General features: G+C 35.2%; 1 protein-coding gene across 8 annotated transcripts in view; it reads right to left on the bottom strand.

Moving 5' to 3' along the window:
* Positions 1-16,173, bottom strand: part of RFX3 (regulatory factor X3) — a 358,769-nt gene that overhangs the window by 103,241 nt on the left and 239,355 nt on the right. For 7 of the 8 annotated variants that reach the window (XR_003550050.1, XM_006152432.3, XM_014589328.2 and 4 more), the window contains one exon: positions 9,263-9,337. The exons of the other annotated variant lie outside the window; for it this stretch is intronic. Coding sequence is in view for 6 of the 7 variants with exons in the window: in XM_006152432.3 (XP_006152494.1) it covers positions 9,263-9,337 (75 nt within the window). In the remaining variant the exon portion in view is untranslated. The remainder of the gene's footprint in view (positions 1-9,262; positions 9,338-16,173) is intronic. 8 annotated transcript variants of the gene reach the window in all.

Below are 16,173 nucleotides of genomic sequence, written 5' to 3'. Positions count from 1 at the left end.
AAGGCTATAAGACAGAACAGAGCACTTTGAAAATTAAAACAATGATTTGGTCAGGAGACTTGGAAGTCTTCTATAAAACACGTATGTACATGAATATGTATATTTAAACATACACATTACCTATATGTCATATACAATCCTCCACTACAAAAGCTTAAAAAGATAAGATAAAATAAATATTCATTTTTATAATGACAGAAAAATATTACAGGTCAAAAAATGCTATTTTGAGAGGAATCATCTATAGCCCTATTGTCAATAAATAAGTTTTCCAGAGGCACAGTTATATGATTTCTTAGTATTGCAAGTGGCACGTGGAATAGGCTCACTAGGCATATTTATTTAGTGTAAAATAGTAAACTGAGTGGGAAATTAAGTTATGAGGGTTCAAACTAGTATTGTGCCTACCTGCATTTTCTTTACTGTTTTTTTCCTTTAAATTTCAAAATTTGGTTAATTATACATGTTACTGAGAGAACCTCCATGTACAATGTGGTGATACCAACCTGACATCTATTTTATCCACATGCCTCTGTAAAAGAGTTGGGATTAGAAAGTACTTGGATGTAGTTATATCAGCTTTAGTGAGCCACACTGCACAAAAGTACTGGCTCTTGTTTTATGTACATACACTGGAGAGAATAAGGGTTGACTGCCTTCTCCTGGTATTCTTAACGTATTAAAGAAAGAAATGTAGGCTAGTGATAGTAATAACTACAAATGAAACAGAAAGACTGAAAATCAGTAATATTTTGCAATTAACTGATGAAGTTCCCACTTCAACAAGCATGGAACACACAATACATGAAAGTCAAAATGCCAAAGATATGTTTGCATGTATGTCTATGTATCCTCATTTAAAGATACATACTGGCAGGACCAGCAGTTAGCGCAATGGCTAGCTATGTCGCTGGACTCCCATGTAGTTGACCATGGTTTGAGGCCCAGACCCGGTGGCTTAAATTCACGCCGGGTGTGTGTGTGTGTGTGTGTGTGTGTGTGTGTGTGTGTGTGTGTGTTGCCCAAGATCCCGAGAGGAGAATGGAGAAGAAGGGATTGCAGCATGGCCATCCCCCTTGGGGAGAGATTTCTTGCTCTCTGTCTCTCTGGCGAGCGTATGTGCCCTATAGCAAAAAACTCTCCAGAAAAAACAAAAACAAAAAAACAAAAAAACGGACTGTCAAAGGTATAATGGTAGAATTTCTAATAAAGACGAGTTTAAAAAAATCAGTATTCCTTTTTTTGATAACAGAAGGCATACCTGTATAGGAAAACTAAATTTAAAGGGCAATTTTTTCCCCCAGAAATGGAATATAATTAATTTTATAACATGAACTTTATAACTAGAAGTATTCAAAAAATAAAACAGATCTAATGTGAAATACTTTGAATAATATAAAAATTAAAATAATTTAATTAGTTAGATATACAAATAGAAGTATCTTTGCACAACCCTTTAAAGTGCCTTAATGGTGTGCTAGTCCTCTTACAATATTTAATTACTTAAGAGTAAAAACAAATACCTAAAAACAAGAACTTAATTCATTTCTCATGTCCATGGAAATTATCTTACAGATAAAAAAAATTTATGAAAGAATGATAAAAAGCAAATACAATAATATATTTGAAGGGTATTACTACAAATTGCTTTTTATACGAGTGAAAATTGAGGCCAGCAGGTGAGGTGGTGTGGTGGTTAAGGGTGCTGGACTCCCACAGGGCTGACCACAGTTCAAGACCTGGTGGCTTGCTTTCTCACTTTCTCTCTCTCTCGCTCCGTCCTTCTCGGGTCAAATTGAAAAATAAATAAAGGTATATGAAATAATAATTTTTTTAAAAAAAGGTAAAAATTAGTGCAAATATTAATGCTCAATATGAAATATTTTGAGTCTAGTGGTATACTTATCTATGTGTGTTAATTAAACCCTTCTTGAACAAAGAAATGTTTTTCCAGAAATAGTAAGGTAATTGTAGCAAAAGTTGGGAGACAGGACAGTAGATGGAGTGGAGGTTAGAACTCTGGACCCTACATAGCCAACCATGGTTTGAGTCCTGGACTTGGTGGTTTGTTTTCTCACTTTCTTTCTCTCTCTCTGGTGAGAATGCATGCGCTATAGCAAATTTTTAAAAAAGTAATAATAGCAGTAGTATAAATAAAATTAAATAAAAAATTCTTTAAAACAAAGGTCGGCACAAAATACTTAGAAATCTGAATGATATTACTCATATCTCAAATAATTTAGAGTAAAAAGAAACTTTTTTTTTTTGAGAGGTTTTTTGCTATAAGGCGTGTATGCTTGCCAGACAGAGAGAGACAGAGAGATAGAAGGTGAGAAATCACTCCTCAGAGGGGATGGCCATGCCGCAATCCCTTCTCCTCCTTTCTCCTCTCGGGATATTGGGCACGCACGCACACGTGCCGGGCATGAGTTTAAGCCACTGGGTCCAGGACTTGAACCGCAGTCCACTACATGGGAGTCCAGCGACATAGCCATTATGGTAACTGCTGGTCCCAAAAGAAACTTATTGAATTAGCTATTCAGTGCTCTGAAATGGCTAAGCAAGTTAAAATATCAAGACTGTTATGTAAATTGATTGTTCTTCTCATACAGTTTATATTCTTAAAAACTCTTAATTTCTAAACCATTTTTTAAAATCTGAGTTTGTTTAATGTAAATATATAAATAAATAATCACTTATTAGTTTGATAAATTTTACAAGAAGAGATTCTGGCGACTTTGATTACTCTCAGAGTAGGCAAAGCTCCATTTTGACGCCTGCTCTTGTTTGGAAGAGGAGGACCTTCATTCCTTGCCAGAAGCCTGAAAGCATGATGGTGGAGCAAATGGAGTTTTTGTAAAAGCCCTGCAAGGACAGAGGTCGCTCTGCTGCAGCCCTGTGGGTACCAACTAGGAAGCTCACTAGCCCCTGCACCACCTAGGGACATACCATCCAGAAACTCGCTGAAAAAATAGACTAGGATCTATCAGATAAGACTTTACTTTTTATTTACTTATTTAATTTATTTATTATCATCATAATCTTGTTTATATTACATTGAATCACATATAACTTTACAGTGTATTACACTGCTTTTTCAAAAGGGAATGCCATGCATGTCAGGCAATACAGAGACTTAAAATCCCCACTTCATCATCCACTATCTTTTCATTTTTTTCCTTGATCCTTTTTTTTTTTTTTTTAAGAGAACTTTTTGCTCTAGGGCATGTGAGCTCACTAGAGAAACAGAGAGAGACAGAGAAAGTGAGAAACCATCCCCAAGGGGTGATGGTCATACTGCAATCTCTTCTCTACCTTCCTCTTGGGATTTTGGGCTCACACGTGCCCAGCATGAGTTTCAAGCCACCTGTCGTGACTTGAATTGTGGTGTGACTTGAATTGTGGTCTGCCTTGGGGGATTCCAGCCATTTAACCACTAAGTCACCTGCTGGCCCTACCAGGTAAGACTTTTGATATTTAGCTAGAGATTAAAATCTGCATTCTTTAGCAGCATTTAACTTTTAGGTTTTGACAGTGATAAATTATAAATCAGACATTTGAGTCTAAAACACTGTATTAGAGGGACCAGCAATTAGCATAATGGCTATGTCGCTGGACTCCCATGTAGCCGACCATGGTTCGAGTCCCGAACCAGGTGGCTTAAACTCACGCTGGGTGCATGTGCATGCGTGCCCAAGATCCCGAGAGGAAAATGGAGGAGAAGGGATTGCGGCGTGGCCATCCCCCCTGGGGGGTGATTTCTCACTTTCTGTCTCTCTGTCTCTCTCTGTCTTTCTGGCGAGCGCACGTACCATATAGCAAAAACCTCTCCAGAAAAAAAAGAAAAAAAAAAGTAAGAAAAGAACACTGTATTAGAAAACATTATTTTCATTATGAGAGAAAGTTATAAAGTAATAAAAGCATTTTAGTTTCTGTATAAGTTTAAGTATAACCTAAAGGCATATGTTTTATGTGCTGTACAAAGGAAGTTACTAACTGTTGTAAGACATACTGTTTCCTTAGTTTTGTCTTTAATAAAATGTATTTGAACATTAGAATTCAACACTCAACATAAAAAGTTAGTAATTTAGAACTAAATGATCACTATTTCTTTTATTCTTTTATAACATGTCTATAAAATGTTTGCTTACATTTATGATTTTTAAAAGCCCATAAAATACCATAGGAATTTTTAACCTTTATCTTTAAAACCTGATTATTCTGCTAATGAACTAATAATCTCATCTAAGAGTGGAAACCAACATAATTGCATCTTTCAACCTTTGCATTTAATCTATATTAATCAGGACAGATTGAAGATGATGAAAGATTCCTATTTTTCCCAAAGGGAAATACTGATTGATAGATAAATAAATAAATATTACCTTGTCCAATTAACATATAAATGCAACATTTGGCATTTTTTTTCCAGACGGATTATTATCCATTAGGATTCATTTTAAGTCAGTTTACTGATGATATGCATTTTGAAATGGCATTATTTCTGTAATAACTTATATTTATAATACAGCAAAGTCAAGGAAGAGTGAGTCAAAAACAAGGTTTTGCTTTGAGCTAAGTATATGTCAGTAGCTAAAATCAGCAAAAGTTATGAAGCAATTATTTGCTAGGTTGTGCAAAATACATAAACTAAATGCTTGAAGTGTTTTATATAATCTAAATGGGGTTTTATATACTATAAATGGAGCTTTTTAAGAAGCAGAATCCTAAAACATTATGTAAAAATAGGGAACAATTAATTTAGCAACATTTGTTAATTTACATTTATAACCTAAAATATCCCAAATAGCACACAATATAACCAGTAAATGGTGATTTAACTAATGACAATCGAGAAAGAGTATAAAAAAGTCTGCAATGAAGAGAGTTAGATATTCTAATTTGACTTAGGCTATACATCATTAACGGATAACACTATTTTTTTTTTCTTTTTTTTTGAGAGAGGTTTTTTGCAATAGGGTGCATGCCCTCACTGGAGAGACAGAGAGATAATAGAGAGATAGAAAGCAAGAAATCACCCCACAGGGGGAACGGCCACACCACAATCCCCCCTCCTCCACTCTCCTCTCGGGATCTTGGGCATGCACACACATGTGCCTGGCCTGAATTTTAAATCGCCGGGTTTGGGACTTGAACTGCCGTCAACTACGTGGGAGTCCAGCTACGTAACCATTACACCATCTGCTGGTCCCACAGATAGCATTCTTACATACAAAAAAAAAAAGAGAGAGAGAGAGAGAGAAATAAAAATATTCTGGTGAAATCTATTATACCAATGGACAGAATTCTGTAAAACCAAAGCAAAAGTACAATTTATTCTAAAATGCAAGAAGATAAATGATGTCATTTGAAGTAGAATTTTTTTTAAAGAACTAGATTATTTAGAGAAAAATAAAGTTGTCAACTTTACACTGAAGGGCACACACAGAGAAGTGACAGAGGGACCATATATTCTTTATTCAAATGGTGTGTCATGAGTAAACTACCCTCTATCAACAATGTTCACACACATCTGCCTATTGAAGCATCCAGAAAATAGAAGAAACATACCAGTCTCCAAATAAATGCACAAATGACCAGTCAAGGTTTCCTAAAATACTAAAGGTCAAATATGGTATGTTCCCTTGTACTTTTTTTAAAAAAAATACTGATTCTTTTAACTGATTCTTAAATATTTAGTAGGCATTTACTAGGTACTAGGCACTGTTCTTAGCTGGGTTGGATGCATTGGTGGACTGAATATATAAACTCCTTACATTCTTGGAACTTTTACATTTCAATAAATATCTACTAACAGTCAATGACATATTACTACTGAAATAATCACCATCAAGTTAATATTGATAATAATAAAACACTGCATTCAGTGTAACTCTACTTAGTCATAGGCGGACAAAATACAGTGTAGAAAATAAACAAATTATACATGCATTTTAATATGAATGATAACAACATGATACAGATCAAAATAAATCAGTAGTTCCAAATACTCTTAAGATATTCGCAATGGCATATAAAATTTACTACTCCACCTCATCTTCCAGTATGTGGAAAAAAAGGTGAAAGGCAACACAATCAAGTTGGATTCTACAAAGAGGGCCTTATTTATTTGATTTTATCCTAATAAGAGTTTTCTGAATTACTGTGAATAATCAAATATACAACATAGAAACAGGAAATCCTTTCTAGCCCATTTACCCAAAATAGTATGAGAATAAACCTTTCAGCTCAAAAATCATGATTAATATCTCTCTTTAGAAATGAGTATACAGGATAAAAATTATTGATAATTTCTCCTAGTTATTTGTCTAATGAAATCAGTCCTTTGTACATACTGATAAACTAGGAAACTAGTCATTATGAAGTTGAATTTATGTCTATCTCAAAGAATAAACCTCAGGTAATTTTGTATTTTTCCCTATGTAGTGATAGATAAATATAACTTACATTTAAAATATTAATAATTTTTTTAAAAAACCTCTCTTCTGAAAAATTTATATGCAAGGGAAAATCATCAATTGTGTTCACAAAATTTAAAATCTCTTTAGCAGGTAAGTTATCAACTAGAATGCATGCAGTAGTTTGTTCCAAATGTTTGGAAAAATCTAATTAAAATAAGGAACACACTAACTTTTCCAAGGACAAAAAAAGCAATGGATCTTTTTCTGTGTTTGGACAAAAGCTAATCTCACTGGTCAGCAGAAGCACTGATCCTTTCTCCTCTGTAGAATTATTTATATTTCTAAAGATTTGACTATAAATGTTCCTGAATTAACTTCACTGTACTTAAGAGGTGTAATATAGAAGTATCACACTGGCTAGAGATAGCTGTAATGACTACGTTAGGAACATCTGCACCGTTCTCTCAATGTACAGAAACACCTCTGCCAGCTGTTAACAGGATGGAAGATCTGCCATACTACATCATCAAAAATATGAAAGCCTGGAGTAATAACATTTGCCTATATATTTTTTTTTGTAATTCAGACATTCATTAACATTAAATATTACTTTATGAGTTCTACAAGAGAGAAGTAATTTGTTAAAAACCCCAACAGATTTGAAGTTTCAAATAAATCGACGAATAAATTAAAAACACACAACTTGTCTTTATACCTACATTACTGTTCATGACAATCCTAATTGAGAACAGAACTGAAGTTAAAGTTAACATAGCACAGAGTTCACTCACTATCTCAAATAAAAAACATTGTGAATTACTTGAATATCAAAGACATATATAAGTCTGAAAACTGAAAAAGGTTAACTGGAAACTTCAGGTTTTTGCTTTTCTTATTTCTTGATGTTCTTGCACATACATCACTGACTGAAAGGAAACAGCATTTCCACTTGCCATTTTAAAAACACAAGCACCAGTAAGTCATCACTAACCTCCTAACTGCCACTAATAGTCTATTTAAATCAGCCTTTAACCCAACCATAAAATCATTCCAACATAGCAGAGATATACTTATGAAATACACACAGAAAAGTGACATACTGAATACAAATCTTCAGAAAAAAAAATTAAAACCCCCAAATTTCTTAAACTGCTTTGAAATAAAGTATCAAAATATATACTATTATTTTTGTTTATATAATGTTCACCAAAATTATAGGTATTATCCAAGTTGGCAAACCTGTTTTTATTTGCCATGATCCTCTTCCTTAGAAAAGATATAAGACAAAATACTCCATCTAAACACAAATATGTAAGAATAAAAGGAGGTATTTTATTTTAGATTACCAAATTTAAATGTTTCAAAACACAAATATTTAAAGAGCACAGTAAAAACATTTTCTATGAGCTAAAGGTTTTAAGTTTATTGAAAAAAATGTCATTTGGTCATCTTTTAGACTTTTAGTTACAAAACAGAGGGAAGAATTAAAAAATCATAATAACTTTGTGGGAGCTGGCAGATGGTGTGATGATTAAGTTGCTGGACTCCCACATGGGCATTACAGTTCAAGTCCTGGACCTGGTAGCATGCTTTCTCACTTTCTATCTCCCTCTGTCTCTCTCTGATCAAATTAAAAAATAACAATAATAATAAATAAAATTAAAACAATTATTCTTTTCTTTTTCTTAATTTCATTTTCTTTTATACATTCAATCACATTATTTAACTTACAAAGTGAATATTTCAATATGTGAACATTTCTCCCTAGTCCAATTGATTAAACTGTAAAATAGCTTCAACAGATAATATCACATTTCTTTGTCCCATTAATGCTTTGCCTCCATATTTTTCTTCTAAGTGTCCTTCCTCAAGCCCTACTCTTCCACACACACTATATCTGGTACTTACACCCATTCACTTATTCTTTTAATTGTACTAATTTCATCCCTACATTTAAGAACACATTGTCAGTGGGAAGAAAAACTCGAATTTTTACTAAAATGTCATATTTTAATTTAGAAGCTCTATCTAATAGATTTAAGCTACAGGTCTATTTTCTACCACATATTCAGAAATCAGCTTAACAAAGAATTTCATAATCAGCATTTTCATTGGTTCACCAAATTTGAACAGCTGAGGAAAATGCTTATAATTTCACGAAACTGTCATCATCACCCTTTTTACACTTACCATTTTCATAGTGATGCTGCATCTGATAACAGTGACAAGCTTCATGGAATGGTAATGGCAATTCTGTTTTATCTCAGTTATTATTAGCAATTTATGGCTTATCACCTTTTCTTTTGACCCACTTGTTGTAGAATCTGAGCTCATCTATGTTTTCCTGCCCAACTTATATAGTCCAATTAGTAAATAAATCATTTTCAAGCAATAGGCTATTGAGTTTGGAATTAATAATCTTTTTTCCACTTAAAGAATATTACTGGTCACACCAGTAGACTCGACTTTCTCTGCCTCAGACATAAAGATGCAGATTACAAGTATTCACTTTATGGCAAATAATTATCAAATTAGAAATTTTTAAATATTTAAAATCCCCAGTATTACTTTTAACAAATAAATGGTAACTTACTATTAATTTGAAAACTTTATATCAATACTGAACAGTAGAGAAACCTGACAAAGCAAGTATACTGGGGGCTCTATATTTTAGATATCCCACTGCATATTACAGTCATCAAATGATATAGAGATCATAAGGGGCTGAGAAAAGAAGGTTAAGAAGCAAAATAAATAAATAAATAAAACAAGCATTTAGAGGCAAGCAACACATGCAGAACAAGCAAGAGATTAGTTTACATGAAGAAGAGGCAACTTACATGGCTGTTGAGAAGAGAGCTTCTGTGAGTGGACAGACCGTCAGACTTTTGCAGCGTCTCAATCGCCATTTCAATCTGATAATAGATGTCATTAAAAAAAGGGCTCAAGACAAGATAGTAATAAAAGGCTGACCAGAGAATTTCTGACAGATTCTTTCAATGGTGGCTAACGAATAGCTATCACTAAATGTGTTTTTGCCCCTTATGCCCCCCACCCCCAGAAAATAAAATAAAAATATGCATGCTAAAAATAAATCCAATCACAAAGTAAACCTTTTTGAACATTCTGTAATTATAATCAGAATGAAGACCTGAGAAGGAACCTCAATGGATGTCATGAGAAAACATTCTTGGCTTTCATAGTTCAAGATATAGGATAGTAACCATTCTTTTTCTAAATAATCTTCTGCTTAAAGAGTAAATATTCAATATTTGTTCTATTCTGTCAAGGAAAAAAAATCATACTGTACATTCTGAGTTTACTATGCATTAGTATTTTAATGCACATGGACAGATTCCTTCATTTATGTTCAGAAGCTACAAAATCTAGACATCTCTTTCTTAATCCTGTACTAAAATTTGGAAGTGAGGGTTAATAGTATGAACAAACATTGAGATGTAGACATGGTCCTTGCATTATATTTTAGGGTGTGAGGGTGAGGCAGAAATACTGGAAATGACAGCAGAAAAGGAATGTAGAAGAGAAAATAATTCAGAGCCAACAAAGAAAGATACAACTACAAAAAGTTTTATTCCAAGTAATCTCAGCACACTAAAAGCAATCATAAAACCTCAACTAAATAGTAGGTGCCAATGATAAATATGATGCACTTTTGATAATCTCCAATTTAAAGGTTATCAGCTCCTGGTCTATAGTATATTCCATTAAAAAAAAAAAAACAGGTACCGAATATCCTGTATTTGATTACGGGTTTATATTCTATTAACAACATTAAAATTTCTTTCTTTAAAAAAATCACATTATGCAATTTAAGAAAGAAAATTGATTTCATTATTTTTAACAATCTAATCACATGAACAGTTCAGTATAAGCAGTTATAAAAATATTTGATGCTACAAAATGGAGTTAATTAATTTATACTTTAAGTTTAGCTATGGAAATTTGATGATTTCTTGACATTTTAACGTAATTCCTCCCCAAGAAATATGATAGAAAATAAAAAGACTTCTTTGGAAATCATCTATCACATTTCCTATTTCTTTATGGTAGAACAGTTATACTCAGAATGTCTGATATCAATTATATCAACATTAAATCCAATTTTCTTCTGAACAACTTGCAAACTAATAGCTTTAATTTTTTTTTTTTTTGAGAGTTTTTGTTTGCTATAGGGCACATGCGCTCTCCAGGAAGACAGAGAGACAGAGAGATGGAAAGTGAGAAATCACCCCCTGGGGGGATGGCAACGATGCAATCCCTTCTCCTCCATTCTCCTCTCAGGATCTTGGGCATGCACGCACACACGCTCAGCATGAGTTTAAGCCACCGGGTCCAGGATTCAATCCATGGTCAGCTACATGGGAGTCCAGCGACATAGCCATTACGCCAACTGCTGGTCCCTTAATTTTATTAAAGTAGTATTTTCCTGAGTTTTGGGTTCTTCCCTAGAGCTAACAAAATATAATACTAAAAAGAATATGTTAGGTTATGAAACTTCATGGAAAAAAGTACTTAAAATATACATTAAAATAATTCCTAAGAAGATATAATACAATTTATTCTACTGTTGACTTTTTTTAGATCACAAAATTAAATAGACTGGTGTCCCACAAGTTCTCTCTGGCAGATAGGATGTTAATGCAGTTTATCATTACACTTGAAAATAAACTAAAAACTAGTAAAATTGCACTAGTGAAAAAACATTCCTTATAGAAATAATGTAAATGTAATAGTAAACAAACATTTTATCAAAATATTAAATTGTAAAACTACAAAGGACCTTGGTATTATATCTCCTACAAGGGCATCAATAAATACTCTTGTTTTCAAAGAGAAAATCTAGATCAGAAAACAGCTTCATATCAGTTCTGGAAAGAATTTGTTTGAAACCCTAAGCTGCTAAAATGCCTTCATTTTCTTTAAAGTTTGAATGTAGAGAATTTGAGGAAAGAATTCAGTCTACTAAATATAAATTAAATGATCTTTAACTTGTGATTTAGGCTTACATAGAAGGTAAAATTATCAGACATTGGGCCAGCAGTGGAGACACCACAATAATCCAACACTGCAATACTGTGGCCACATAAGAAGGTCCCAGGCTCATGTTCGAAGGTTCCCCCATGAATGACTGGTGTGTGTGTGTGTGTGTGTGTGTGTGTGTGTGTGTGTGTACGTGCCCATGATCTTGGCTGGCTGAGGCTAAGGGAAGAATCCTGGCATGAAGACCCTGTTACGTGTGCGTATCTCATTTTCCCTCCCTCATGGAATAAGTAAACTTCTAAAAGTTATTTTTAAACATCAGAAATATGATTATAATCGTTGAGCAACACTGAGGGAGAAGTTCATGCTCTGAGTTCTTGTTAAGAAGCAATTATAAGAAGAATAAATCAGCACTTTCTTTTTCCAGAAAAGAAAAAGTTAGAGATTGGCTTCTGTGACTGAAGTTGCTACTCTATGCAAGTCTGAGATTTCCAGAGAATTCCCTGGAAGTCCTGGTTGTTAAGAAATGGACATCTCATTTCTGGCCAGTATTTGAAGACATTTGGAGGAGGCAGAAGAGGTTAGGGAGACTGGGTGCAGGGGAGGGGAGGGAGGGTGGTTTAACTGGATTCCCTGGTAACAAATACACTGACTTTCCAGAATGCCTTGAACCTTCAGAATGTTGTTGGGCTCACTGTATCACTTTTATTACAGATTTAAAAAATGGCTATTTCTTTTGGCTATAAGAATCTTCTGCCTGGGACCAGCAGTTAGCATAATGGCTAAGTCACTGAACTCCCATGTAGTCGACCACGGTTTGAGTCTTGGACACGATGGCTTAAACTCACATTGGACACGTGTGCGTGCGTGCTCAAGATCCCGAGAGGAGAATGGAGGAGAAGGATTGCGGCATGACCATCACCCCGGGGGGTGATTTCTTGCTTTCTGTCTCTCTGGCGAGAGCATGTGCCCTGTAGAAAAAAACTCTCCAAAAAAAAAAAAAAATCTTCTGCCTTAATTGACCTAGTCTATCCTGAATTTGTGGAGCTCATGGAATGGAAAGGAGGAAATGTGGAATAACAGACAACAAAGAAAAAAATACTTCTTGCTAGATGGAAGACAACCAGCCTCAGGGCATGTATACTGAAGTCTACATGGAAACACACAGGCTTCCAAATATCTATGAATCCTTTGTGGCTCATTAGTTAGTCCAAAGCTATACCAGAACATTTATTGGTTCATCGGAAAATTCATGATGTATTTTCCTATGCAAAAATGCATCATGACTTGGGAACCAGCAGTTAGCGTAATGGCTATGTCGCTGGACTCCCATGTAGTCAACTGCGGTTCCCGTCCCGGACCTGATGGCTTAAAACTCATGCTGGGCGCGTGTGCGTGCGTGCCCAAGATCCCGAGAGGAGAATGGAGGAGAAGGGATTGCAGCATTACCATCCCCCCTGGGGGGTGATTTCTCGCTTTCTGTCTCTGCCTGGCGAGCGGACGCGCCCTATAGCGAAAACCTCTCCAAAAAAAGAAAAAAGAAAAAAAATGCATCATGACTTTTCTGATGACCAATAGTTACCACCTAGTTGGTGAGAATTTCTGAGAAGCATACAAAAAATAAGTAATACGTATTTATTATATTTTTCTCTTTTAAAATGAAGCAAATTCTAATTTCACATAAAGATCATAACCTCAATTACATTTTTTATTATTTCCAGAAGGCACATGTGCTTACCAGAGACACACAGGGAGAGGAGAAAACATCCCCTACAGTTATGGTCACACTGCAATCCCTTCTCTTCCATTTTTTCATTCAGCTGCAATTTTGGGAATGCACGAACATGCACCCAATGTGGTTTTCAAGCCATCAGAGCCAATATTCAAACTATGGTCAGCCATATGGGATCTGCCCCCAGATTAAATTTCTTTTTTTTTTTTGGGGGGGGGTGGATGGGTAGGGGAGAGATTTTTGCTATAGGACCCATGTGTTCACCAGAAAGACAGAGAGAGACAGAGAGTCAGGAAGTGAGAAATCACCCCCCAGGGGGGATGGCCACACCGCAATCCCTTCTCCTCCATTCTCAACTCGGCATGCTGGGCACACGCACCCACGCACCTGGTGTAAGTTTAAGCCACTGGGTCCGGGACTCAAACCGCAGTCGACTACATGAGAGGCCAGTGACATAGCCATTACGCCAACTGCTGGTCCCTTAGATTACATTTCTTAAAGGGTGAGTTTCATTTATTACATAGTAATTGTGTACTATATATAAAGACAATGTGCAGGAAATAACAAAAAAATATAAAACTCATAAATCAAAGGATATTACAAACTAGCAAGAAAGGGTGTGCCTCAGATATACAAATACATACATACAAACAAGGTTGTATGTAACAAAAATAAAAGTACAGTTCAAAAAGGCAGAAGAAAATGAAAACATTTTTTAACTGCTCCCTTCTGAGGATGTGATAAAAACTATAAGCCCTCTATTTGAGAAAAAAAAAATATTTAAGAATACCTAAAAAAGCTGCATCCACTTTCTCAAAAATCATAGACTCCTAAATTCAGAATCTATGCTTTAAAAGATGAGGGAGTTTCAGTGGCAAAAATGGGGGTAAGGGTATTCTTTTCTTTTTTAAAAAAATTTACAGAATTATTTTAATTACCTTTATTTATTTGTTTGTTTATTTTAATGACCAGAAAGTGACAGAATGAGAGAGAGGGAAAGTGAGAAAGCAAGCGGCCAGGTCTGGGACTCAAACTGCAGTCAGCCGCATGGGAGTCCAGCGCCCTTAATTACCATGCCACCTATACCGTGGGGCTAAGGGTATTCTTTTTTTTTTTTTTTTTGGGGGTTTTTGCTATCCGGCATGTGAGCTTGCAGGGCACGTGCACTCACCAGAAAGACAGAGACAAACAGAGAGATAGAAAGTGAGAAATCACCCTCCGGGGGGATGGCCACACTACAATCCCTTTTCCTCCATTCTCCACTAAGGATCTTGGGCATGCACGCACATGCACCTGGCATAAATTTAAGCCACTGAGCCCGGGACTCAAACCACGGTCGACTACATGGGAGTCCAGCAACATAGCCATTACGCCACTGCTGGTTCCTTTTTTACATTTTTAAATTTCATTTTCTTTTAAACATTCAATCACATTATTTAGCTTACAACGTGAATATTTCAACAGGTGAACATTTCTCCCTAGTCCAGTTGATAAAACTAGAAAATAGCTTCAACAGATAATACCACACTTCTTTGTCCCATTAATGCTTTCTAAGGAAGTAAAACAGACTCAATAAAACTCAGAGTTCAGAAAACAAAAAAAGTATTCATATTTGAAAAATGGCAAGGAATCCAGTTTACAGGGTGGAATTAGATATTGGTATTAGGGAGTCAGAGAAGAATTGATGCCACTGAGGTTTTGAGGAAGTGTATATATGTTTGAAAAATGCAGCTTTTCAGATAAAGCCAGGTAATGGGTTTTGATAGGTATAATGGGCAAGTGGTCAGACAGTTAAAGCAGCAAAAGGCTAAAATGTGCCCAGTAAATGTTAGTGGACTGAATAGAAGCTTTTAGGTTCCAGAGTATGGGAAGAAGAGTCTTACCCACGGGAACATTATTATGACAATAAAGGGAAGTCAGAGTGAAGGAGAGGTTAGAGAAACAATGTAAAAATGGAGAAGGATGGTATTATGGCAAACTTTTGATATTGCAAAGTTATGAAGGATTAATCAACCCAAGTATTCCAAATGGATTACTGATGTCACTCATACCCCAAGCTCAAAATCTGGCCTATCACAGTTTCTCTATGAACAGAAAGAGATGAGCTAGAGGGACCAGGACAGAGTATAAATTGGTTAGATAAAATAAGTTGTTGGATTAAGACAAATTTCTACCAGGTTCTCTACAGATGAAATTAATTTGTTAACTGTTCCAATATTGTGGATTAGATATTTGAGCAAGTCTTTTTTTTTAATTACTGGGAATTGAACAATCCCTCAAGAAATATATGACATAATCAGGATGTGACACCTAAAATAATGAGAACAAAGAGAACTGGTGAGACTATATCCTTCCAGTTTACTGTAGATGATTTAAAAAATTTGGGAACAGCAGATATCATAATGGTTACATTGCTGGACCCCCACTTAGTGGACTGGTTCAAGTCGTTGAGCCAGTGACTTAAAACTCACACTGGGTATGTGTGCGAACGTGCCCAAGATCCCAAAGGAGAATGGAAGATAAAGGACTGTAGCATGGCCATCCCCCCTGGGGGGTGATTTCTTACTTTCTGTCTCTCGGTCTCTCCAATGAGAGCACATGCCCTGTAGCAATAATCTCTCTTGAACTAAACAAAACAAAGCAAAATTCAATTCTTTCTTTAGGGGAAAAATTGTAAATTCCCCTAGGTAGAAGCGCACCTAACACTAAATAACATTCCAGAATATCCGAAACTATCCAAAATTAAGGAAGAAAATGATAAAACAGATGGAAAAATTGTTTAAAAGTAGACTCATGGATCCAAAAGATTATTGGCTCAAGTGTTCAACACGATATTCTCATATATCATCTGAGGAAATATTCTGAACCTCAGCAAAGATATTATACATAACTTCATGAAGATAAAATGATTAGACAGATACATTATCAGGTAACTAGAACTGAAAATGGTTCAAATTTAAGGAATTCATAGTTTTTTTTAATTTGAGAGAATAAAATGAAATAACCACTCCCTGCCCC

Source organism: Tupaia chinensis, unplaced genomic scaffold, assembly GCF_000334495.1.
Source record: "Tupaia chinensis unplaced genomic scaffold, TupChi_1.0 Scaffold000354_1, whole genome shotgun sequence".
Lineage (NCBI taxonomy): Eukaryota > Metazoa > Chordata > Mammalia > Scandentia > Tupaiidae > Tupaia > Tupaia belangeri.
The sequence above is the reverse complement of the archived record's forward strand: the minus strand, read 5'-3'. Positions and strand labels throughout refer to the sequence as shown.